Raw genomic sequence first — 27,783 nt, 5'->3', positions numbered from 1 at the left:
TGGGTGATGTAAGTGACAAAGGCTAAAGGTGGAAAGAAGATGGATGAGTGTCGGATAAGGAAAGAGGAGTGAAATATAGTGAAAAGGAGAAATGTAAAGGGTGTTTCAATAATGTGTATGGTGACGTGATACTAGTGTTTATATGTCGGCACTTGGCTGAGATATTACATACGAACACTAATTAACAATGCATATCAGTGATGGATTGTTGAGGTGGAATGAATATAATATGGCATCTAAAAGCATTCACTTATTTCGATCTTTCAGCTTCTCATGGCATCGCATCCAAGTCCTTGAGTCTTGCCTTAAGTCATTTATTTCTGCTGCTTTTGATAGTCTACACAAAGTCTTGCACGGATTTGGACTGGCTATCCCCATGGTTCTTGACTCTGCGATTCCTCACACACAGAATTGGCGAACGTGCAAACTACTGTGGACATCTTCTTCAGTCCGGTTGTACACAACGGAGCCAATCTCTCCTGTTTCCATCGTTCTTGAATGCTTTCTAGGGCAGAAGGTCTCCCAAAGTGCCTGCAGTTGTATGCTGTGGCCATTAGGAGGAGGTAGATCACAGCTGCAACAATTGTCACACAGGGACACACACAAGACCAATAGACAATAGGTGCAGGAGTAGGCCATTCGGCCCTTCGAGCCAGCACCGCCATTCAAGGTGATCATGGCTGATCATCCACAATCAGTACCCCGTTCCTGCCTTCTCCCCATATCCCCTGACTCCGCTATCTTTAAGAGCCCTATCAAGCTCTCTCTTGAAAGCATCCAGAGAACCGGCCTCCACCGCCCTCTGAGGCAGAGAATTCCACAGACTCACAACTCTGTGTGAAAATTTTTTACATGCGAACCTGCTGTTTACCAAAAAAAACAAAGTGCTGGAATAACTCAGCGGGTCAGGCAGTATCTCTGGAAAACATAGATAGTTAATGTTTTGGGTCGGGACCTTTCAGACAATGGTGATTATTCTTAGTGGTACTGCAAGCCATTCATAAAATTGGATGGTAAGATCAGCAGAGGCTATGAGCAGAGACCATGTAACAGACAGTTGCATGAAAAGTACGAGTTACTAGTGCATCACAATCTCACACCTTTTGGTAAGTTGTCTGCTTTAATCCCAATTTCCCCATATTTTCAAATGAAAGACAAGGTTCATCAGTTTAGCGATGTTATTTATTTAAATTTTAACACATTTTCGTTAACCGTGCTTTAAAACATTTTCAATTAATTTAAAAAATGGTAGTAATGAGATTTCTTTAATTGCTAATATAATTATCGAATTGATCTTTTTCATCTTGTAGGTAAGCCTTCATGAATTTAAAGCCCTTTGGTTGACTACCTGTGACCAAGAAGAAAATTGCACAAATATAAACTATCATCAATATAACTGTTTCAGACAACTGGCTAAAGGGCCTGTCCCACTTGTGCAACCTTTACAGGCGATCGTGATAGGTCGCCAAAATTTTCAACATGTTGAAAATTCAGCGGTGACCAGAAAGACGCTACGACTTTCTGGAGACCTCTCGACCATACAGGGACCCCTGGCGACCATGGTTTTCTTCTTCTGTCGTGTGTCTTTTAGACCTGCAGCTCCGTTGAGGCGAGCCAGGCCAACGTGTCATCGTCCAGGCCAATCAGACATCGTTCACCATTCGGTGGCCAACCGGTGTTTGGGGCAATTGGTGATGATGTGCTCCACTGTCTGTGTTGGGTCCCCACACTCGCAGGAGGAGCTCGCTGTCCACGAGGCCCCACCTGTTCATCGATACTCCATAGCGTCCGATGCCCGTCCTCAAGCGGTTGAGGGTTGTCCACTGCTTTTGGGGCAGGTCCTGGCCAGGGACGTCCATGGGGTCATTGATGTAATGGTGTAGCCTAGATGGTTCCGCTGACTTCCACTGGTCTCTCCATCTCGTCTTGAGGTCTCCTATGGTCGTGCGAGGTCTCCAAAGAGTCGTAGTGTCTTTCTGGTTGCCGCTGAATTTTCGACATGTTGAAAATTTCGGCGACCTATCACGGGTGCTGGCAGTCGCCTGTAAAGGCCGTGTAAGCGGGACAGGCCCTTACCAATAGTCTTCTTTAAAGTTGCCGATGCAGCCTAATTGGGAAATGCCCCGCAAAAAAAATTGGCAACTCTGCTGACAATCACAAGTGTGAAACTTAACAATTCTTGTGCACTTGCTCTTGAGTCCATTTGGTGACATGCACGTCAACAAGTTCATAAGGTATAGAAGCAGAATCAGACCATTCGGCCCATCAAGTCTTCAAAGCCATTCTATCATGGCTGATCTATCTTCCCCTCTCAGCCCCATTCTCCTGCCTTCTCCCCATAACTCCTGACACCCGTACCCGTTGCAAGAATCTTTCAATCTCCACCTTGCAAATATCCACTGACTTGGCCTCCATAGCCTCCTGTGGCAAAGAATGTTCCTTTTCGGCAAGAAATCACACCTACCCCTCCATCATCTCATTTTTCACATCCTTAAGAGGTTCTTTTGTAATGATCAAACCAAAGGAAATCTTGTATTAAATGGTTGTGGGTTGAAAACAAGATTAAGCAATGGCTCATGACCATTGGGAAGGGACAATCCTTAAAGACCAATAAAACCATTAGCAGCAACAATGATGTTTCACAAAGGTAGGTATGCGCGCCGGACTGTTTTAAATATTCTCTTGTGTAATTGTGTTTTTCATGGTCACGTTCTAATATAAAGGCTAAGAACACATCCCTCTCATCAATATCGGTTTCGTTTTTCACGTAAAGCCATTCTGAAATTAATCTGATGATACAATATTTCAGATATTATGCTGGGAGAGATTGTATCTGACTCTAAGATTAATGCAAAACTAACCCATTCCACTAGGTTTATTTCCGAATGTTTGCAAAAAAAAAAAAAAAGAAAGACCAAAATCAGTATTATTTAAGCCATCACAAGAGTCTTGCAGTCTTTTAGTGCTTCTGGCATTTTCAGGCAACAGGAAATCAGTAGTAAAATAAACCTGAGTTTAATTTTTTTTCTTCTTCTTCTCTTGGTGTTGACCTTGAACCTGTTTTACTTTTTTAAAAAATGAGCTTTTTTTTCTGTCGTGTACAGTTGAAATATTTAGGATTCTGAAGCTGTGCTGGTCGACATCTGGAGCAGAGACTTGTAAATGGAAGAGTTCAGGAACCGTGGGTACGAGTCCCTGTGCATCAAGGTATAAATCTGTAGTTGTGCATCGTCGAATACCTGGTTTGACGGATCCTCCATCTTTTTGTTGATGACTTCACGCACTCGTGAATCGAGGCTGACCTGGAAGAGAGATAAAATAAAAGATAGACACAAAAATGCTGGAGCAACTCAGCGGGACACTTACATAGAGGATATCCTTAAAAAGTGCCATCAGAGACAGTACCTACTCAGGAAGCTGAAGTCATTTGGGATTAACAAAGACATTCTCACCACATTGCCTCGATTGCCACTTTCATTTCACTGCACATCTCGTATGTGTATGTGACAAATAAACTTGACTTGACATTCTCACCACATTCTACTACGCATTCATTGAAAATGTAATAACCTTCTCTTTCACTAGCTGGTTCCACTCCATCACCCTGCAAAACAGAAACCGCCTGTTGAATGTGGTCAAGGTCTGCTCAAAAATCATTGAGCAGCCCGTCCGAACTCTCACTGCCCTATGCGACCAACAGTCTGTAAAGTTAACACGCAGGATTCTTCAGGACCCCTCTCACATCCTGTTTCCTGAGTTTGAGTGGCTCCCCTCAGGACGCAGACTCCGCTGTCCGGGTTGCCGGACACACAGGAGGAAGGCAACCTTCATCCCCAGGGCTGTCCAGCTTTTTAATGCTGATCACTGACTCATGAACATATGAAATGAAATAACCTTCTATATGTACTTTTTAATTGAAGCACTTAGGAAGCACTTTAAAAACTATTGCTATGTGTTGAATGTTGATGTGCGGTGTGTGATTGTGCAGTGTGTCTGTGAAATGCGTGTGCTGGTTGATTGTGCAGTATGCGTGCTGCTTATGTTTGTTGATTGTGTCCCTTTTTAAAAAGCCACTGTAATGCGCCCTTTTAAATTGCCCCTCGGGGAAGAATAAAGTGCTTTGAATTGAATTGAATTGGACAGGCAGCATCCCTAGAGAGCAAGGACAGGCGACGACTCGGGTTGAGACCCCTCCTCACACTATGTAAATAAACAGGAATCCGCATTCACCTTTTAGAATCGACAATAGGTGCAGGAGTAGGCCATTCGGCCCTTCGAGCCAGCACCGCCATTCAATGTGGTCATGCTGATCATCCCCAACCTGCCTTCTCCCCATATCCCTTGATTCTGCTACTCCCTAGAGCTCTATCTAACTCTTAAATTAATCCAGTGAATTGGCCTCTACTGCCTTCTGTGGCAGAGAATTCCACAAATTCACAACTTTCTGGGTAAAAAAGTTTTTTTTCATCTCAGTTTTAAATGGCCTCCCCTTTATTCTTAGACTGTGGCCCCTGGTTCTGGACTCCCCCATCATTTGGACCATTTTTCCTGCATCTAGCTTGTCCAGTCCTTTTATAATTGTATACGTTTCTATAAGAAACGTGTGGATGGAGTCAATGTGGAGGAGGCTGGTTTGTGTGATGGACTGAGCTGTGTCCACCACTCTCTGCTACCTCTGCAGCTCATCCCATATATACATTCTGTGTGTGTGTGTGTGTGTGTGTGAAGAAATTGCACCAATCCACCTCATCGCAGTTCTTTGCATTTGTTACCTGCAGCTACTATTGCAGCTTGTAAGAAATATTTAGACAGGTACACGGATAGGACAGGTTTAGAGGGGTACGGGCCAAACGCAGGCAGGTGGGACTAGTGTAGATGGGGCATGTTGGTCAGTGTCGGCAAGCTGGGCTGAAGGACGTGCTTCCACGTTGTATGGCTCTATGAATCTTGAGCGCCCCTTTAAAACGTTACCCTCTCACCTTAAAACTTGATAAGTATTTCATTTTCAAGACTCCCCTACCTTGGGGGGAAAAAGACTGCATCTGTTCACCTTATCTATGCTCCTCTTGATTTCACGTACCTGTGGGAGGTCACCCCTCAGCATCCACCTCTTCAGAGGTAGAGATCCCGGCCTCTCCTTATAACTCCAGCCCTCCAGTCTGGGTGACATGCAGTGCTGGAGGAACTCGGCATGCACAAACCAGCAGGTGCACTTCCTTCTGAACATCCTCACAAATACACTTTCCAGGATATTCCACAATCCATGCCCTTTCTATCTTAATGGCACGCCAGCTCTTTGCTTTCTCGATTTCCCTTCTAATTTTCCCCTTGCACTTCCTATATATTTTTTTGTCTTTCTATGGATCATTTTTTTGTTGACTAACCTCATCAATAAAAAAGACAGGTTTATTCAATCAGTTCTCACATCAGCTATGATTTCAGCAAACGGCAGAACAGACTTAAGAGACCAAACAAATAATTGTACTGTGTCATAGTCATACGGCGTTGGAACAGGCCCTTCGGCCCAACTTGCCCATGCCGACCAACATGCCCCACCTGCACTAGTCCCATCTGCTTGTATTTGGCCTATCTCCCTCTAAACCTCTCCTGTCCATATACCTGTCTCAATGCTTCTTAAACATTGCGATGGTACCTGCCTCAACTACCTCCTCCGGCAGCTCATTCTACACACCCATCACCCTTTGTGTAAACAATAATGCTGGAGAAACTCAGCGGGTGAGGCAGCATCTATGGAGCGAATGAATAGGTGACGTTTCGGTCTGAAGAAGGGTCTCGACCCGAAACATCACCCATTCCTTCGCTCCATAGATGTTGCCTCACCCACTGAGTTTCTCCAGCATTTTTGTCTACCTTCGATTTTTCCAGCATTGGCAGTTCTTTCTTAACCCTTTGTGTAAAGGTGATATTACCCTGTTTGATTTTACCCTTTGATTTTAAAAACCGAACGCAAGATATATAAAATTTACCTCTTTCGGAGAGAGTATTGAAATAAAGTCTTCATAGATAGTTCGTGCTTTGTCCTCAATAGCAGTTATATTTGCTTCGGTTTTGAAATCCTCGCAAGCTAGCCAAAAGAGCATGTTTTCTTCACTATATTCAGTTCTTAAGAATTCTCTGAAGCTGTTTCTCCCTGCTGGTGTTTTCAGCAGCTTGTCAAAGGATTGGGCCCATAAGTGTATCTCTTCTGCTGTCGGCTTGGCACTGCGTGGCATAATCAGTGGAAAGAATGTGAGTCAATAGACAAAAGGAATTATCCATAATCTGTTATGTTGAACTAGTATTGGATTTTATTAACATCTATCCATATTACCAGAGATCCTTAAATTTGCATTTACTAAAAACTACCTGACCGTGTTTTTACCACTGATGTTGGAAATATCCTTGCTGTATTTGTGGAAAGCCTGAACCTATTCCAAGCTTAAAAGCTCACTGTCGAGGTGTGAGACTTTAGAGATACAGCGTGGAAACGGGCCCTTCCGCCCTCCAAGCCCATGCCGACCAGCGACCAGCCCTTATGCCAGCACTATCGTACACACCAGGGATAATTTACAATTAACAGATACAATTAACCTACAAACCTGCACGTCTGTGGAGTGTGGGATGAGTAGGTGATGTTTCATCCTTCAGACTCACATTTCGGGTTGGAACCCTTCTTCAGACTGAAGAAGGGTTTCGACCTGAAACGTCACCTATTCCTTTTCTCCACATTTTCATTGCTCCCTATTGATTCACTTCACCTGCAGATTGTTTGCAGTGTTTTCTGTTTTGTTGCTGATATTAAAAATGTTTTATCGTGCATTAAAATGGGGTCACGATGAACTGCAGATGCTGGAATCTTGAGCAAAAATACAAGGGCTGGAGGAACCGAGCGGATCAGCTAGCATCTGTGGAGGGAATGGACAGACGACATTTCCCTGGCCAATTCGTCCCTTTCCACCCAAACCACCCCCACCCCGGGCACTTTCCCTTGCAACGGCAGGAAAAGCTACACTTGTTGCTTTATCTCCCCCCTTGACTCCATCCAAGGACCCAAGCAGTCTTTCCAGGTGAGGCAGAGGTTCACCTGCACCTACTCCAACCTCATCTACTGCATCCGCTGCTCCAGGTGTCAACTTCTCTGCATCGGTGAGACCAAGCACAGGCTTGGCGATCACTTCGCCCAACACCTCCGCCCAGTTCGCAATAACCAAACTGATCTCCCGGTGGCTCAGCACTTCAACTCCCCCTCCCATTCCAAATCCAACCTTTCTGTCCTGGGCCTCCTCCATGGCCAGAGTCAGGCCCACCGCCAATTGGAGGAGCAGCACCTCATATTTCGCTTGGGTAGTTTACACCCCAGCGGTGTGAACATTGACTTCTCCAATTTCAGGTAGTCCCTGCTTTCTCCCTCCTTCCCCTTCCCTTCCCAGCTCTCCCACAGCCCGCTGTCTCCGCCTCTTCCTTTTTCCCGCCCCCTTCCCCCTCGACATCAGTCTGAAGAAGGGTCTCGACCCAATCGTCAACTATTCCTTCCCTCCATATATGCTGCCTCACCCGCTGAGTTTCTCCAGCATTTTTGTCTACCTTCGATTTTCCAGCATCTGCAGTTCCTCCTTAACCACATCTTAACTTACTTCAAGTCACAGTTCTCCAATGTCTCCATTGTGATGTTGTGAGATATCCTTCGGTTTCGATCCTCATCTTCTCTCCTAATAAAAAGACCAGCCGTTAATAATTGATTTTATTTTTTGATTCATTTAGATGGTAGGGACTTGCTTACCGGCTCAGTTGAGCTGCATATTTTGATTTGAGCCACTTTAGTGTCCGAGCTACGAATGTGCCATTTTGTACATTGTTTAGTTTAGAGATTCAGCACGCAAGACATGACCTCTGGTTTACCCTAACGTCAACTCCCTACACACTGGGGGCTATTTACACAGGGCCAATTAACCTGCAAATCTGCACGCCTTTGGGATGTGGGAGGAAATGGGGGCACCTGGAGAAAACCCACGTGGTCACGGGGAGAACATGCAAACTCCACATACGCAGCTTCCCAGGCCAGGATCGAACCCGTGCTGTGAGGCAGCAGCTCTATTGTGCAGCTGCCAGAGGAAGCAGATACAACCATCACCATCTGAATCAAATTCCGTAAGAAATTGCAACGAGTTGTGGACGCAGCCCAGACCATCACACAAACCAACCTCCCTTCCATTGACTCCATCTACACCTCACGCTGCCACTCCAAGGCCAGCAGCATCATCAAGGACCAGTCACACCCTGGCCACTCCCTCTTCTCCCCTCTCCCATCGGGCAATAGGTACAAAAGTGTGAAAACAAACGCACACCTCCAGATTCAGGGACAGTTTCTTCCCAGCTGTTATCAGGCATCTGAATCATCCTACCACAACCAGAGAGCAGTGCCGGACTACTATCTACCTCTTTAATGCCCCTCGGACTATCCTTTCTGGCTTTACCATGCACTAAATATTATTCCCTTATTATTTATCTATACACTGTGATCATGTATGTCTTTCTGACTGGTTAGCATGCAACAAAAAGCTTTTCACTGTACCACCTCGGTACACGTGACAATAAACTGAACTGAAATATGACAAGTTCAACTCATTCCTTAAAGGTTTTCTTTACCAGTGCAATAGAAAATATACCTGCTTCTGCTTGGAATATCAAAGTGTCTGACAATTGACAAACCACTCGGCTAATGCTCGAGTCAATTTAACTTCCAAGGTGATGTCTAGAGGTGGTGTAGCGCCATCTTGTGGAATGTCAACACAGGGAGTTTAGTTGTCATCGGTATTATGGAAAGGTGACATTCTTAAGGGGCTGTCCCACTGTACGAGTTCATTCAAGAGCTCTCCCGAGTTTTAAAAAAAAAAAAATCAAAAGCGTGGTAAGCATGTACAATGAACGTAGCGGGTACGTCGGAGCTCGGGGACGTCTCTTAGCGGCTCGTAACGCTAACGGCAGGTACTTGGGAAATGCGGTAAGCACAGAACACATAAAAGTGTATTCAAATAACCAACCTGATCCCCCGGTGGCTCAGCACTTCAACTCCCCCTCACATTCCGAATCCAACCTTTCTGCCCTGGGCCTCCTCCATGGCCAGGGTGAGTCCCACCACAAATTGGAGGAGCATATTTTTCGCTTGGGCAGTTTACACCCCAGCGGTATGAACATTGACTTCTCCAATTTCAGGTAGTCCTTGCTTTCTCCCTCTTTCCCCTCCCCTTCCCAGCTCTCCCACAGCCCACTGTCTCCGCCTCTTCCTTTCTTCTTCCCGCCCCCCACTCCCACATCAGTCTGAAGGAGGGTCTCGACCCGAAACGTCACCTATTTCCTTCGCTCCATAGATGCTGTCGCACCCGCTGAGTTTCTCCAGCATTTTTGTGTACCTTCAAACGCAATGGAATAGGATTAGAGTTGATAGTCCCTAATACTCCCTTAGACACCTCCTTAAATCCTTCCTCTCAGATTAAGCTTTAAGTCATCTGCAAAAAGCTCCTTCTCTGGCTTGCCATCACCTCTTTTCAATAATTCTCTCCTCTAAGAAGTGCCTTGGTATGTTTTGCAACATTAAAAACGCTAAATACATGGTTGGTGGAGTTGGTGTGAAGCTAATGTTGACACAAAAATAAGACTCCAGATGGTATCCTTTGGTGTTAATAATGTGTATGATTTTATACGCTGTGTTCAGTGTTCAAAAATTCTGAAAGGAAGATTTGTTTAATTTACATCAATATAAGATACAGAATAGGTTTCTGCATCTTGTATTGATGTAAATATTCACCAGAGCCTGACCAATGAAACTGAAAGTTTCAAATGGAAGTGTTTAATTAGCAGATTGCAAACTAATATGTTCATGTAGGTTGATACAAATACATCTCTTGATGCTCCTGAACACACAATCAGTGATGTAGCCTGGGGGCATTGGGTGTTTCGGGTCTTTCAACATCAGACACCCTCACCCAGGCGACCCAGACGTGGTTGATCAGACCACGACTCGTGTTCAGGTGGCATTCGCTCCTCCCCATGGACCTTCTCTCCTGATCCAGAGCCATCTCGAGGCCTTCTCCGCTGCCTCTGTGGTGTTCTTGATGGCCCTTCTCCTCACCACTCTGTTGATGCCCAGTGCACTCAAGGCTTTGTAGAGCGATTGCCCTGCAAAACCTCTGCAGCCAACCTCGATGGGCCTTCCATCCTGCTTACGGCAGTCTATGACCAGCTCTTTGTACATGGTCATTGATGTCCTCATCGAACTGATGCCAGTCTGCCGTCTCGGTGGCCTGTGGCCATTTGACTCGAACCTTCTCTGGAGGTCCGTTCTGAGGGACTAGTTGCGCCACTTGGAGTCTTCGGGCTCTGTGGGGAGCTTCCGGGCCCGGCTCCTCCTGCGTGAAGGAACTGCAGATGCTGCCTTACACCGAAGATGGAGACAAAATACTGGAGTAACTCAGCGGGACGGGCAGCATCTCTGGTTAGGAGGGGTAAGGGTGACGTTTCTGGTCAAGACCCTTCTTCAGTTAGTCTATTATCGGACCATGATGTAGTGCTCATCAGTGGTTAATTGAATCAGAGATAATACAATATTGAGAGATGTTTTAAAAACATGGACACAGAGTGCTGGAGTAACTCAGCGGGCCAGGCAGCATCTCTGGAGAAAAAAAATATGGTATCAAGGAGCATCTGCTATTCCTTCCTGCAAATTAAAAAAAACCTGCCTGGTGGTTGTAAACAGTGTTGTTGTGAAGAAGTTAACACCACAGTGGAGATGTGGGTCACAGAAATGACCGAGACACCACATCTAGAAAAAATAAGGCTTGTCTTGACCGACAAACCAGATCAATATGTTCTCCTTTTATTGAATTTCTTCAACAACTTAATGGTTGAACACAAACTCAAAGCCGTCAATAGATATTTTTAAGGCAGAGACAGATAGATTCTTGATTAGTACGTGTGTCAGAGGTTATGGGGAGGAGACAGAAGAAGGGAGATAAAGTTTAGCAATGATGGAATGGCGGAGTAGACTTGATGGGTCGGACGGTGCGAGTTCTTTCAAGAGCTCTCCCGAGTTTAAAAAAAAAACAAACTCACGTTAAGCACGGAGAATGAACGTAGCGGGTACGTCGGAGCTCGGGGACGTCTCTTAGCGGCTCGTAACACTAACGGCAGGTACTCGGGAAGACTCGCTAATGGCAGGTAAGCTCGAGAGGACTCGTGAGGATTTTTCAACGTGATGAAAAATGTCCACGAGAGCCCCGAGTACCGACGAGCGGCCATTACCGTAAATCTCCGAGTTTGAATCAGGGCAAACTCGGGAGAGCTCCCGGAATGAACTCGTACCGTGGGATGGGGTTTAACTCTGCTCCTATTCCCGCTGGAGTGGCCCAGCCCGAGGGAGGAACGGCACTCCCGCTGGAGTGGCCCAGCCCGAGGGAGGAACGGCACTCCCGCTGGAGTGGCCCAGCCCGAGGGAGGAACGGCACTCCCGCTGGAGTGGCCCAGCCCGAGGGTGGAACGGTACTCACGTGGGGGCGATCCGGTCCGGTGGCTGGGACGACGTTCTGGCGGCGGTGTCCAGAGTCCTGGGTTCAGCCGCGGGCCGGCGGCTGCGTGTGCTGGACTGGAGGTGCGGCGGCTTCGACCACCCCGGGCCGCAGTGTTTGAACCGGCCCGTTCGCGGGGCTCGGTGAGCTGCGGGACTGTTTATACCATCGCCCGGTGGGGAATCGCCTCAGCGCCGAGGGAGAAGAGGGAAGAGACTGCAGCCCTAAGATTTTTGCCTCCACCACAGTGAGGAGGTGTTTGGAGGACTCACTGTGGTGGATGTTAATTTGTGTTTATTGTTGTTTATTATTGTATCATTGTATGTATGACTGCAGGCACGAAATTTCGTTCAGACTGTAAGGTGTGAATGACAATAAAGGAAAATCAATTCAATTCAATTCAATTATGACCTTATGGCCCTAGTACAACCCGTCCATGCAAAGCAAGATGCCCCATCTAAGCTAGTCCCACCTGCCCACGTTTGGCCCGTATGCCTCGAAACCTTTCCTATCCACGTACAAGTCCAAGTGTCTTATAAATGCTGTTTCAATGGATTGTGATGCAGGACAAAAGGGGAAGAGACTAACACCAACACACCGACACATTGGAGGTCGTTAAGGGAGATTTCTACAGTACCAACACGTTGGAAATAGTTTCTAACATTTTACACGCTGCCATTAGCAACTAACTTACACACTTTTCCAAAACCTGATTAGTACTATTCTATTTATATCAAACGGCAGCACTATTGGGTTGCAAGCGATCTCTTTGGAAAAGGCACTGCAATTGTATCCATAAAACATCCTCAATTAGATGAGTTTATTAGTTATAAAGAGAGGTTAGACAAACTTGGTAGGGAAGAACTGCAGATGCTGGTTCAAGTTTGTAGATGACTAGTGCATGTGCCTTTAACATAGTGACCTCACCACTACTAACCACTCCCCTTATTAGATGTATAATTGCAACCTCCCCACCCATAGTTCTCTCTCTCTAGCTCCGGTGACAGACCATGTACAGCTAGAACAGCAATGCTTGCGAACTATCAATAAACAATTAGTAAAGACACGATGTGTTGGTGAGACTTCTTTACAAAGTTCAAGTGAGTTTATTGTCATGTGTCCCTGTATAGGACAATGAAATTCTTGCTTTGCTTCAGCACACAGAACATAGTAGGCATTGACTACAGAACAGATCAGTGTGTCCATATACCATAATATAAATATATACACACATGAATAAATAAACTGACAAAGTGCAAATAACAGAAAATGGGTTATTAATAATCACAGTTTTGTCCGAGCCAGGTTTAAATCAAAGGTAGAGCTCTTGGAATGAACTTGTACCTTGGGCCAGGGGTTTAAGACTGGTGGGAGAATTGGGAATGGGGTGGGGATGGAGAGAGAGGGGCTGAGGGGAGACCCTATATCAAGTTTGTAGTACAGAATTAGTTATGTCTATGTGTTATCGTTACAACAGTTACCCGGTAGAAGTCTATAAAATTATGAGCGACATAGACAGGGTTGGGAAACAAAGATGGGGTGGCTAGGCAAACCTTTTGGGTAGAAATGTCAAAGACCAGAGGGCATATATTTAAGGTGAGAAGGACAAAGTATAAAGGGGATAAGATAGACACAAAATGCTGGAGTAACTCAGCGGGACAGGCAGCTTCGCTGGAGAGAAGGAATGGGTGACGTTTCTGGTCAAGACCCTTCTTCAGACTGAGTCAGGAGAGAGGGAAGCACAGAGATAAGGAAGGGTAAGGTGTGAAAAATGTCTCCATCTGAAACGTCACCAAATGAGAGACACAAAATGTTGGAGTAACTCAGGAAGTAACTCAGCATCTCTGGGGAGAAGGAATGGGTGACGTTTCTGGTCGAGACCCTTCTGCAGACTAGACTCTGACCTGAAACGTCTCCCATTGTTTCTCCCCAGAGATGCTGCCTGTCCCGCTGAGTTACTCCAGCATTTTGTGACTATCTTCAATTTAAACCAGCATCTGCAGTTCCTTCCTAGGCATCTTGACTGAGTTCATTACTAAATTGCGTTCCCTGTCGAGTGGGTATGAACTAATTCTACACTTTAGTTCAGAACAGCAGTAAGATTCTCGATGAGCACAAAATGTGTAAATGCACAAAGAATAATCTACTTAGTCTAGCTTTTGGCACAGGGACATTTCACTGTAATGTCCATTAATAACTCTTTGGCACCTTAATTGCTACATGTGACAATTACATTGAATCTTGAATCTCTAGTTTTGGATCAAGTATGCAAGGAAGGAAGTTTAACACTTGGTTTAGTTTCGAGATACAGAGCTACCACTTGTCATTCAACTTTATCACTAGACACAATCAGGGCCTGAACAAACGACACAAAGTGCTGGAGTAACACGTAGGGCGGTCACGGTGGCGCAGCGGTAGAGTTGCTGCCTTAAAGGGCCAGTCCCACTTTCACGACCTCTGCCGAGTTTTCCCTTGACTCGTACTCGCAGCATGGTCGTCATGAGGTCGTAGGTGGGTCGTGATGCTAGTCGTAGGTACTCGTGGCATCAAGTAGGTCGGGGCGTTTTTCCATCCAGATGAAAAACGTCCACGAGTAAAAAAGGTGGTGAATTAGGTCGTGAAAGTGGGACAGACCCTTTACAGCGCTTGCAACGCTGGAGACCCGGGATCGATCCCGACTATGGGCGCTGTCTGTACGGAGTGTGTTCGCTCTCCCCGTGACCTGCGTGGGTTTTCTCCGAAATCTTCGGTTTCTTCCCACACTCTAAAGTCGTGCAGGTTTGTAGGTTAATTGACTTGGTACAAGTGTAAGATGTCCCCAGTGTGTGTAGGATAGTGTTAGTGTGCGGGGATCGCTAGTCGGTGCGGAAGGGCACCATCTCTGGAGATCATGGATTGGTGACGTTTCGGGTCGAGACACTTCTTCATCCTGATTGTGGGGGGAGGGGGGGGGAGAAAATGGAAGAGTGGAGGAGCAGGGTAGACCATGGCCAATAACAGGTGAACACAAGCGAGGGGGGTTGTTGATAGACAGATTGATGGACGAGGGCCAGAGATGAAAGGACAGGCGTGAGTCCAAAATGAAAACACCTTTTGATTCAGTTGTTTGGTAACATTTTAAGCTGGTGGATTCCAGGAAACTATTTTCCTTTATTTAAGATTAAAATCTACACGACACATGCTGTAATTCAGGCATTAATCTTACATGTAAAACGGTATAAATTTTACATATCCAAAGAGGAAAACAACATAGTATTTTCCAGGGTCATTTGAATGTCAAATTTATGTTCTAAATGATGAGGTAATCTTGGACCAGGTATGGAGATGTATTCTGTTATTCTTTTAGTAGATTGATGGGATTATACTGCATGGAAACTTGCCCTTTGGCCCAACATGTCCATGCTGACAAAGATCATAAGTGATAGGAGTAGAATTAGGCCATTCGGCCCATCAAGTCTACTCTGCCATTTAATCATCTGCTAATCTATCTCTCCCTCCTAACCCTATTCTTCTGCCTTCTCCCCATAACCTCTGACACCCCATGCTAATCAAAGATGTCTAAAGTGAGCTAGTTCCATTTAAATGTGTTTGATCCATAACTCCGTGAACCTTTCCCAACCATGTAGCTGTCCAAATGTATTTTAAATACTGTTATTGCTCCTTCCTCAATGACTTCCTCTGGCAGCTTGTTCCATACACCCACCAGCCTCTGTGCTAGCCAGCAATCAATAGTGTTGCCACATGTCCCTCGATACAGTTTAAACTCTTAACAATCCACTAAAATCACACTGTACATTCTTCTTGTCTTCTTAAGCACTTTGCTCCTCTAGAGAGACAAATGTCCTCCACCTCACTCAGTTGTTGGCTGTTCTTTGGAGATCTGCCAACAGGGGGTGACCCCTTGTTCCACAACAAGGGGTCACAGTTTAAGGATAAGGGGGAAATCTTTTAGGACCGAAATGAGGAAAACCTTTTTCACACAGAGAGTGGTGAATCTCTGGAATTCCCTGCCACAGAAGGTAGTTGAGGCCACAGTTCATTTGCTATATTTAAAAGGGAGTTAGATGTGGCCCTTGTGGCTAAAGGGATCAGGGGGTATGGAGAGAAGGCAGGTACAGGATACTGAGTTGGATGATCAGCCATGGTCATATTGAATGGCGGTGCAGGCTCGAAGGGCCGAATGGCCTCTACTCCTGCACCTATTTTCTATGTATCTATGTTTCTATGATCGCCCCAGTTGAGCTGACTCTCAGACATTCCTGTTTGGACACCTCTTCTCCAGCTGTTTCCGGGGCGACCTCTTGTCCTTTTTCCTTGGGGGTTCCATTTCAGGGCTTGCGGGGTGGTGTTTGTGGCAGGTTTCCTGAGGGGGGGGGGCAATCCAACACCATTTCATCTTTCAAATTTGTAAGTCAATGGGCTCCTGACTTGTTCTTTTCCACTGGTCCACATCCCTTGCTTTGTCTCTCCACCAGATGTTAAGTTCTTCGTCATCACGATGGCCACTCCCTCTTCCAGTCCGGAGTACATAATGGACTGCCCGCTGACCAATATGATCTCCCTTGACTGTGTCCATCTTGTTTCAGCCAAGCCCAGGACTAAGAGATTGTTGCACACCATTTTGTTGGCAATCATGGCAGCCTTGCCAGCCTGGACCATGGTTTGGATAATAGACAATAGACAATAGGTGCAGGAGTAGGCCATTCGGCCCTTCGAGCCAGCACCGCCATTCAATGTGATCATGGCTGATTATCCAAAAATCAGTACCCCGTTCCTGCTTTTCCCCCCATATCCCTTGGTTCCTTTAGCCCCTTAGCCCTAAATCTAACTCTCTCTTGAAAACATCCAGTCAATTGGCCTCCACTGCCTTCTGTGGCAGAAAATTCCACAGATTCACAGATCTCTGGGTGAAATTTTTCCTCATCTCAGTCGTAAATGGCCGACCCCTTATTCTTATGCTGCCAACATAATTGTACTAAAAATAGAGTCAGTTTTCTTTTGGAGTAAGATGTTTTGAATGTTTGATTTTCATTTACATACAGGATTATGGCGCCTGAATAAGGTTGTGGTTAGTGAATAGAAGGGTTCGGGACAGCATGCAAAGTGGATAGGAAAAACACAAGCGGTTGATTCTCGGCTTAATGGCATATATATATATACACGCGCACACACACACGCACACGCACACAAATACATTATATATATCTCTTCAAGAGTTCAGTCTTTCCTTTGAACATCACAGACACTAACAAGGTGTCTTCCAGCATCTGCAGTTCCTTCTTGAACACTATCAATGTGTCCTATTTTAGGCCAACATAAGCATTACAATTCGTCAGTATAAAAATTCTCATGTCTATATATATATATAGTGCAAAAATATAATGTGTCAGAAGGAACTGCAGATGCTGGTTTACACTGAAGATTGACACAAAATGCTGGAGTAACTCAGAGGTCTGAAGAAGGTGTCTCGACCCCAAAACGGCACCTATTCCTTTTCTCCAGAGATGCTGCCCGACCCGCTGAGTTACTCCAACATTTTGCATCCATCTGCAGCGAAAAACAAACGTTTGAAAAAATATGAAAAGTGCCTGAAATAGCAACATTTAATTGTGGAGGAACGGGGAGATCTTCGGGTTCAGAGGGACATTTTGAGATGAACTACAGGCAAAATAGACTGTACTAAAACGCAAATGAGTTTCGGGGATTTGACTTACGAAACGAGCCCTGTTGAATTTGCCGATGAATTTCTGACATCATGAGGGAATAGATAGAGTAAATGCACAGAGTATTTTTCACAGGGTAAAGGAATTAACCGGGAATAGGTTTAAGGTGAGAGGGGAAAGATTTGAGGGGCAACTTTTTCCATACAGAGGGTGTTGGAGAACGAGCTGCCAGAGGAAGTAGTTGAGGCAGGTACAATAACAACTTTTAAAAGGCATTTAGGCTGGTACATAGAATAGAAACATAGAAAATATGTGCAGGAAGAGGCCATTGGCCCTTTGAGCCAGCACCGCCATCCATTGTGATCATGGCTGATCGTCCCCTATCAATAACCCGTGCCTGCCTTCTCCCCATATCCCTTGACTCCACTAGAGCTCTATCTAACTCTCTCTTAAATCCATCCAGTGACTTGGCCTCCACTGGCCTCTGTGGCAGGGAATTCCACAAATTCACAACTCTCTGGGTGAAAAAGTTTTTTCTCACCTCAGTCTTAAATGACCTCCCCTTTACTCTAAGACTGTGCCCCGCTTTATTCTAAGACTCGCCCAACATTGGGAACATTTTTCCGGCATCTAGCTTGTCCAGTCCATGGTTGAGGACACGTGTAAAAGGGACTAGCGTAGATAGGGGCCTCTTGGTCGGCATGGATGAGATGGACTGATGTGCTTCATAATCTATGACTTCAATGAACATGTGTTTCAAGTATTTTGCTCAATACTTTGCTCCTAACAGAATGAACAGATAATAATCGTAAAAATTAATGATGATGTTACTCAGGCCGAGGATAATAGCCTAAAAAATTCCACAACATAAATTTTACAAGAATGATCCCAGGAATGAGCAGTTTAAGAAAGAACTGCAGATGCTGGAAAAATCGAAGGTAGACAAAAATGCTGGAGGAACTCAGGGGGTGAGGCAGCATCTATGGAGCGAAGGAATAGGCGACGTTTCTGGTCGAGAAGAAGGGTCTCAGCCCAAAACGTCGCCTATTCCTTCTCCACATAACCCCTGACACCCATACTAATCAAGAATCCATCTATCTCTAATTTAAAAATATCCATTGACTTGGCCTCCACAGCCTTCTATGGCAAAGATTCCACAGATTCACCACTCTCTGGCTAAAGGAATTCCTCCTCATCTTCTTAAAGGAACATCCTTTAATTCTGAGGCTATGACCGCTGGTCCTAGACTCTCCCCATAGTGGAGTCATTCTCTTCACATGAGAGGGTCCCCCTCTCATCCTACTAAACTCCAGCGAGTACAGGCCCAGTGCCATTAAGCGCTCATCATATGTTAACCCACTCATTCCTGGGATCATTCTTGTAAACCTCCTGGGACACTCTCCAGAGCCAGCACATCCTTCCTCAGATATGGTGCCCAAAATTGCTCACAATACTCCCAATGTGGCCTGACCAGCGCCTTGTAGAGTCTCAGCATTACATCCCTAAAGTACACTAAATGAAATTTAAATGACTCTTGAGCAAGGGACATGGTCGGACAGGTTTGGAGGGATATCGGCCAAACGTGGGCAGGTGGGACAAGTGTAGATAGGGCATCTTGGTTGGCATGGACCAATTGTACTCTATAACTCTACGAACATTAAGACTCGGGGGGTAAGGTGGAGAAGTTCAGAGCTGGAAGTGTGGGATGAATGGAGGAGTTTAGCAGGAGTTTGTCTGAAGGCTTCAGGCTTCAGTTTCTAACTGGCTGTGGCTCTTTCAGAATGTCAGGATTATCAGGAATATCACTGATATACAGGATTGTAAATTGTTGGAAGTTTTAGTTTAGTCTGAGTTCAGAGATGCAGTGTGAAAAACAGGCCCTTCAGCCCATCTAGTCCAAAATGACCGTCGATCCGTTCGCAATAGTTCTACGGTATCCCATTCCCTGCGCACTTGGGGGTGATTTAAAGGAGGCAATTAAACACCATGATCGGTCTGGTAACCACATTTGGGTTAAAAGGTCAAAGGCTCAAATCCCCATCTCGTCACCAAAATCTAAAATGATGGATACTGTACTGTTGATGTCCTCCACTTCGATAAGAAGTCCCGTCAAAGATTTCAGGGCTCAGTTTCAAAGTGGACCAGGGGGGATTAATCCAGCCAATATTTGATGCCTTATACCATATCACTAAGGTTAGATTAGGTGATCATTATCTCATAGCTCTGTGTGTCAACATGCTGCATGCAGTCTGATTGCCACATATCCCACACGCCGGAGACGACACTTCAAAAATACTCAATTTACCGTAAGCACTTGGGCAAATCTTGATCATGGCAGGTGCTATACAAATGCACATTTTTAACACATTGTCTGAAAGTTGTGAGAAATGATTCTCCTATTTGAAAGCATGTCATTAAAAAGGGGTTTCCATATGGGGGCCTGTCCCACTTACATGATTTTTTTCGTCATAGTCACAGCAGGTCGCTGAAAATTTTCAACACATTGAAAATCCAGAAAAAGGTACGACTGTCATATGCTGAGAGAATGGAGCGGCTGGGCTTGTACACTCTGGAGTTTAGAAGGATGAGAGGGAATCTCATTGAAACATATAAGATTATTAAGGGCTTGGACACGCTAGAGGCAGGAAACATGTTCCCGATGTTGGGGGAGTCCAGAACCAGGGGCCACACAGTTTAAGAATAAGGGGTAAGCCATTTAGAACGGAGACGAGGAAACACTTTTTCTCACAGAGAGTGGTGAGTCTGTGGAATTCTCTGCCTCGGAGGGCGGTGGAGGCCGGTTCTCTTGATGCTTTCAAGAGAGAGCTAGATAGATTTAGGGCTCTTAAAAATGGTGGAGTCAGGGGATATGGGGAGAAGGCAGGAACGGGGTACTGATTGGGGATGATCAGCCATGATCACATTGAATGGAGGTGCTGGCTCGAAGGGCCGAATGACCTACTCCTGCACCTGTTGTCTATTGACTCTTTGGGCAACTACTTACGGTCATACAGGCGTCACCCTGCGACATGTCCCCACGTGACGCCTGTAAGGCTGTGAGTAGTCGCCCAAAGAGTCGTACCTTTTTCTGGTCGCCGCTGGATTTTCAGCAGTCGCTGAAAAACCTGCGTAAGTGGGACAGGCCCTTTAGAGGTTTGTTGGATATTAAACACGTGAGAAAAAAACACGCCTTGGAAGCAGCTTAAAACTGCTGGAAGAAAATTTGAGAGAAAGTTTCTCTTCCACGTGGCAATGATCAGTTGGGTGAGTTCCCTGCTAATGCAGACAAAAATCACAGATGTGTTTATCACTCACACAGCCAATTAGCTGCAGACAGAGGGCCTCAGTACAACCAGTTAGCTATGCTTCTCAATATTACTGAGAGTTGTGAGTGATTGACTTGCTGCTGTGAATGCTGGGGTTTATATAACAATTGCTTGAAATAGAAACATAGAAACATAGAAATTAGGTGCAGGAGTAGGCCATTCGGCCCTTCGAGCCTACCATTCAATATGATCATGGCTGATCATCCAACTCAGTATCCCGTACCTGCCTTCTCTCCATACCCTCTGATCCCCTTTAGCCACAAGGGCCACATCTAATTCCCTCTTAAATATAGCCAATGAACTGGCCTCAACTACCCTCTGTGGCAGAGAGTTCCAGAGATTCACCACTCTCTGTGTGAAAAAAGTTCTTCTCATCTCGGTTTTAAAGGATTTCCCCCTTATCCTTAAGCTGTGACCCCTTGTCCTGGACTTCCCTAACATCGGGAACAATCTTCCTGCATCTTGCCTGTCCAACCCCTTAAGAATTTTGTAAGTTTCTATAAGATCCCCTCTCAATCTCCTAAATTCTAGAGAGTATAAACCAAGTCTATCCAGTCTTTCTTCATAAGACAGTCCTGACATCCCAGGAATCAGAAATGGTTGTAAACTGCGGACTAGAATGCATAAAAGTAAAGAGGGGCAAAGTTTTGAAAAATAATTTAGTTTCATTTCTCTTTAAATTGCGATAAACTGCATTTGCAACGGAAACCGCAGTAGGAACTGAATTTCCTGTTTCGTGGGTGTTTCAAAAAAAGGTCTTCCTTTGCGAGCAGGCATCAACTGAACTGGGCCCGTGCTCACTTCCCCAAAATGGTTCTCAAGAAATGTGCATTTTCTTCCTTCAGTGACTTCTGACAACCCACTTCTGCTTCAGCGTGCAAGGATTGTGCAAAGAGAAAACTGATGGAGTTTAATTTCCCGCTTTGCCTCTGAGATTCTTCCCGCTACTGTTCATATTTTATCCTTCACCCGTTTAAACTCGATTGCAATGTCGAATATCACTGTACATGTATGTTAATATAACAACTATGGTATAACAAAGTGTAATTAACCGATTGTAAGATGCAGCGTGGAAACACTTTGGCCCACCGACCGACTCCACGCCCACCATCGATCACACTAGTGCTTCCACTTTCCCATCCACTCCCTACACACCTGGGGGAAACTTACAGAAGGCCAATTAACCTACAAACCCGCACGCCTTTGGGATGTGGGAGGAAGCTGGAGCACCTGGAGGAAACCCATGTGGTCACAGGGAGGGGAGAACGTGCAAACTCCACACAGTCAGCACCCGAGGTCAGGATCGAACCTGGGGCTCTAGTGCTGTGTGGCAGCAGCTCCACCAGTTGCCCCACCGTGCTGCCATGGTGCCACAGTGACCTGTTTGGCACACGACTAGGATTTAAACTATAAGGTTACTTTTAGTTTCAGTGATAACGTTCGTGCCTGAACGCACAAGTCTCGGGTTGAATGCAACTCTGTCGACTGAGGTACATCAAGCAGATCGGCTATTTACTGAAACACTATGAACTTCAATCAAGACTTTCTTCTCATGGGTGTAGTTTTCCTGCGTGGAATTCTCCTGTTACTACTCTTTTTTTTTGCCATCTATAAATCCAATTGCCTGGTTATTTATCCGATTATTGTTCGCGAGCTCGCTGCGATCACACACGCCGCCTTATCGTACATTACAACAATGACAAGAGTTTAAAAAGAACTCCATTGGCTGCTGGCACTTCAGGAAGTCGAGATCTTTCGCAAGTTCTTTCTTTTACTTCCTGTTATAACAGACTGAACTCATGTTCCATCACGTTGCCAGGGGTGGGTGTATTTTAAAGTAGAAGAGTTTCACTTGGCAGGAAGACTCCATCTTGCTATTGAGGGAGTGCAGCGTAGGTTTACAAGGTCAATTCCCGGGATGGCGGGACTGTCATTTGCTGAGAGAATGGAGCGGCTGGGCTTATACACTCTGGAGTTTAGAAGGATGAGAGGCAATCTTATTGAAACATATAAGATTATTAAGGGTTTGGACACGCTAGAGACAGGAAACATGTTCCCGATGTTGGGGGAGTCATGAACTAGGGACCACAGTTTAAGAATAAGGGGTAAACCATTTAGAACGGAGAAGAGGAAACACTTTTTCACACAGAGAGTTGTGAGTCTGTGGAATTCTCTGCCTCAGAGGGCGGTGGAGGCCGGTTCTCTGGACGCTTTCAAGAGAGAGGTAGATAGGGTTCTTAAAGATAGCGGAGTCAGGGGATATGGGGAGAAGGCAGGAACGGGGTACTGATTGGGGATGATCAGCCATGATCACATTGAATGGTGGTGCTAGCATGTCCAAACCCTTAATAATCTTATATGTTTCGATAAGATTCCCTCTCATCCTTCTAAACTCCAGAGTATACAAGTCCAGCCGCTCCATTCTCTCAGCATATGACAGTCCCGCCATCCCAGGAATTAGCCTTGCAAACCTACGCTGCACTCCCTCAATAGCAAGAATGTCCTTCCGCAAATTAGGGGACCAAAACTGCACACAATTCATTGCCTTAGGGATCACCAGATGGTCCAATTTTGTGAGAATCCAGCATTGGGCAAGTCTAGATAGTGGCGACTGAGGCTGTATTTACTGAGATTGCCTGTAACTTGGTAACTTTTTTTCCCATAGGTTTGAGATACTGAATTATAGTTTAGCTCCGTTTAGAGATGCAGCACTGAAACAGGCCCTTTGGCCCACTGATCCCCATACACAAGCACCACCCTACACACACTGGGGACAATTTACATTCTCTACCACAGCCAATTAACTTTTCCTAACAATTCTCACAATTAACATTAGCACTCATCTTTCCGTTGTCACCAGGAAGAAGGTACAGGAGCCTGAAATCTGTAACATCCAGGTTCAGGAATAGCTACTTCCCCACAGCCATCAGGTTATTAAATACAACAACAAACAAACTCTGAACAACAACAGTCTTTTATTACTATTGCCCTTTATCAGTTTATCTATTGTATATATCTGGTCTATGGTCTATAGACACACTGAAATGTATCTCCCATTCCGGATTATGTTGACATATTCTGTTGTGCTGCAGCTAGTAAGAATGTCATTGTCCTATCTGGGCCACACGACAATAACACTCTCTTGTGTCTTGACTAGTCTCTTGACTCTTAATTACAAACCTGTGCGTCTTTGGAATGTGGAAGGAAACCCGGGCACCCGGAGCAAACCCACGTGGTCACGGAGAGAACGTACATACTCTGTACAGACAGCACCCGTAGTGAGGATCGAACTCGGGTCTCTGGCCCTGTGAGGTAGAGAATCTACTGCTGCGCCACCGTGCCAGTGGTACCGTGCATGGTAGCTAATGGCTGACAACAGGTATAAAGACACAGTTTGGGACACTTTGGTTGCCATGGCAGTGAGGGAGAGAAAAGGTCTCCCCTGCAGGGATTGAAGAAGGATGGAATGAGATCAGCACCAGAGACCCATATAAATACGAAAACAGGCCCTTCGGCCCAACTGGTCCATGCTGACCAAGATGCTCCATCTGCACTAGGCCTACCAGCCTGCCTTTGGCCCATATCCTTCTAAACCTTTCCTATCTATGTCCCTGTCCAAGTGTCTTCCAAATATTGTGATAGTGCCTGCCTTAACTACCTCCTCTGGCAGCTCATTCCAGTTACTCACCACCCTATGTGTTGGAAAAGTTGCATCTCAGGTTTCTATTAAATCTTTCCCCTCTCATCTTAAACCCATGTCCTCCGTTTTTTTATTTCCCTACTCTGAGTAAAAGACTGTGCATTCACCCTATATATTCCCCTCACAATCTCATACACTTCTATAAGATCCCCCCTCAGCCTCCTGTGCTCCAAGGAATAATGTCCAAGGCTGCCCAACCTCTCCCTGTAGCACAAGCCCTCGAGTCCTGGCAACATCCTCATAGATTAGTTTTAGTTTTAGAGATACAGCATTGAAAAAAGTCCATCGACCCGCTGAGTCCATGCCAACCAACAATCAACCAACACCAATTCTAACCTGCACACTAAGGACAATTTACAGAAGCCAATTAACCTACAATCCTGTACGTCTTTGGAGTGTGGGAGGACAATAGACAATAGACAATAGGTGCAGGAGTAGGCCATTCGGTCCTTCGATCCAGCGATCATGGCTGATCATCCCCAATCAGTACCCCGTTCCTGCCTTCTCCCCATATCCCCTGACTCCGCTATCTTTAAGAGCCCTATCTAGCTCTCTCTTGAAAGCATCCAGAGAACCTGCCTCCACCACCCTCTGAGGCAGAGAATTCCACAGACTCACCACTCTCTGTGAGAAAAAGTGTTTCCTCGTCTCCGTTCTAAATGGCTTACTCCTTATTCTTAAACTGTGGCCCCTGGTTCTGGACTCCCCCAACATCGGGAACATGTTTCCTGCCTCTCGCGTGTCCAAGCCCTTAACAATCTTAGATGTTTCAATGAGATCCCCTGTCATCCTTCTAAACTCCAGAGTGTACAAACCCAGCTGCTCCATTCTCTCAGCAAATGACAGTCCCGCCATCCCAGGAATTAACCTTGTAAACCTACGCTGCACTCCCTCAATAGCAAGAATGTCCTTCCTCAAATTAGGGGACCAAAACTGCACACAATACTCCAGGTGTGGTCTCACTAGGGCTCTTTACAACTGCAGAAGGACCTGTTTGCTCCTATATTCGATTCCTTTTGTTATAAAGGCCAACATGCCATTGGCTTTCTTCATTGCCTGCTGTACCCGCATGCTTACTTTCATAGACTGATGTACAAGGACCCCCAGATCCCGTCGTACTTCCCCTTTTCCCAACTTGACGCCATTTGGATTGTAAACCGGAGCAGCTGGAGAAAAGCCACGCACACATGGTCACGGGGAGAACGTACAGACTCAGCACAGACAGCGCCCCAGGTCAGGATCGAACCCGGGTCTCTAGCGCTGCGAGGCAGTAACTCTACCGTGCCGCCAGAATGGCAGACGCCCGAATGTGTTTGATGAAGGCGTGGTCGTACTGTAGGGAATAAAGTGGAGAACATACCAGGAGTTGCTACAGCAACAGCACCAACATAGACAGCAAGCGTTTGACCTGTGCCCGCCACCGGCTTGTGTGGTGGTGAAGTTCCCATTCTGCGACATCTGACGGCCCCTTCTCTTGCTCAGACCTCGGCCACTGGAATGAGAGAGACACCGTTTGCAAGGCTCTCACATTGACACACACACACACACACACACACACAACAACATTCCCTTCCCACGTACCTGGTGCGGGGAACAAAGCAGAAGCTCTGTGATTGCACGCAGAAGTGAACCTCCAAACATGGCACATTTTCTAACAATTTCTGCACCAAGGCACACGTCACACAACCACCTACATCCGGCAGTGCTCTCCGCACAGTTTCCTGTGGCATCATATGACATCTTCTTCTTCACCCAGTACAACTACAGCCCTCTTTCTTCTGCATGTTGTCTGCAGCTATTGCATTTAGAGGCATATATCGACAATAATCACCAGCTTACCCAAAGAACAATGGAAACTGGTACAACACTACACATAGTTAAAGCAGACGCTGGCATCCATTGCTTCAAGCAAGGCGAGAGACAAGCAGAAATTCTGAAGACATTTAATGCGTATGTGCCTTTTGCAGTTTAGTTTCATTACTAACAGCAAGGAAGAAAGGCCCTTCGGCCCACCGAACCTACAACGGCATACTAACAGTACTCTACACACACTAGGGACAATTTACTATTTTACCAAGCTAATTATACCACAAACCTGTACGTTTTTGGAGTGTGGGAGGAAACCGAAGATCTCAGAGAAAACCCACAGAGAACGTACAAACACCGTACAGACAGCACCCATAGTCAGGATCGAACCCGGGTTTCTGGCGCTGTAAGGCAGTGACTCTACCCGCTGCGCCACCGTGCTGCCTTTAACTGTACAGAGAGTGAAAGGGAATGTTGTACGCAGAAGGTCTCGAATGGGCTCAAATTGTGAAGGGTGATGTTTTGGGTCGAGACCCTTCTTCAGACCTGATGTAGACTCAAAACGCCACCCATTCCTTCTCTCCAGAGATGCTGCTTGTCCTGCTGAGTTACTCCAGCATTTAATGTCTATCCACTGAAACCTTTTCTGTCCACATGTCTTTAAAATGTTGCACTTGTCTCAACTTACTCCTCTGGCAGTTCATTCCATACACCCACCACCCTCTGTGTGGGAAAACTTGCCCCTCAAGTTGCGATTAATTGTTTTCCGTTCTCATGTGGAACACTCTGTGCATTCACCCTGTCTATCCTCCTCCTGATCTCATACATCTCTATATGATCACCCCTCATCCTCATGCGCTCCAAGGAATAAAGTCTCAAGGCCCTGTCCCACTGTACGAGTTTACCCAAGAGCTCTCCCGAGTAAAAAAAAAAAATCAAACTCGTGGTAAGCACATAGAATGTACGTAGCGGGTACGTCGGAGCTCGGGGACGTCTCTTAGCGGCTCGTAACACTAACGGCATGTACTCGGGAAACGCGGTAAGCTCGTAAGAGTGGTGAATCTCTGGAACTCTCTGCCACAGAAGGTAGTTGAGGCCAGTTCATTGGCTGTATTTAAGAGGGAGTTAGATGTGGCCCTTGTGGCTAAGGGGATCAGGGGGTATGGAGAGAAGGCAGGTACGGGATACTGAGTTGGATGATCAGCCATGATCATATTGAATGGCGGTGCAGGCTCGAAGGGCCGAATGGCCTACTCCTGCACCTAATTTCTATGTTTCTATGTGACGTTTTTTCAACAGTGTGAAAAATGTCCACGAGAGCCCCGAGTACCTACGAGCGGCCATTACCGTAAATCTCGGGAGAACTCTTAAATGAACTCGTACAGTGGGACAGGGCCATAGGCCTGCCCAACTTCTCCATGTACTGTAGCTCAGCCCCTCGAGTCCTGGCAACATCCTCGTGAATCTTCTCTGTACTCTTTCCAGCTTCCATACAATACTCCACATGTGGCCTCACTAACGTCTTGTACAAGTGCCACATAACGTCTATACTCAATACTCTGACTGATGAAGGCCAATGTATCGCAACCACCCAATCTACCTGAGGAGACACTTACAAAGACCCATGTACCTGCACTTTATTTCCCACTGCCAGCGTGACATCCACCATCTCAACTTTTCCACTCCCCTTCCCTACTCTAACCTCACCCCCTCTGAACATACGGCCC

General features: G+C 45.9%; 1 protein-coding gene across 1 annotated transcript; it reads right to left on the bottom strand.

The window, feature by feature from the left end:
- Nucleotides 1–3: 3 nt before the first annotated feature.
- Nucleotides 4–27,783, bottom strand: rgs19 (regulator of G protein signaling 19). Its single transcript, XM_055652655.1, has 5 exons — nucleotides 25,832–27,783; nucleotides 25,611–25,742; nucleotides 7,635–7,709; nucleotides 5,988–6,222; nucleotides 4–3,302 (listed from the first exon to the last, which is right to left on the bottom strand). The coding sequence occupies exons 1-5, from the start codon at nucleotides 25,981–25,983 to the stop codon at nucleotides 3,114–3,116; spliced, it is 783 nt and encodes a 260-aa protein (XP_055508630.1). The 5' UTR covers nucleotides 25,984–27,783; the 3' UTR covers nucleotides 4–3,113.

The sequence above is a fragment of the Leucoraja erinacea genome, chromosome 21 (assembly GCF_028641065.1).
Source record: "Leucoraja erinacea ecotype New England chromosome 21, Leri_hhj_1, whole genome shotgun sequence".
NCBI lineage: Eukaryota > Metazoa > Chordata > Chondrichthyes > Rajiformes > Rajidae > Leucoraja > Leucoraja erinaceus.
This window is presented reverse-complemented; position numbering and strand designations above follow the sequence as displayed.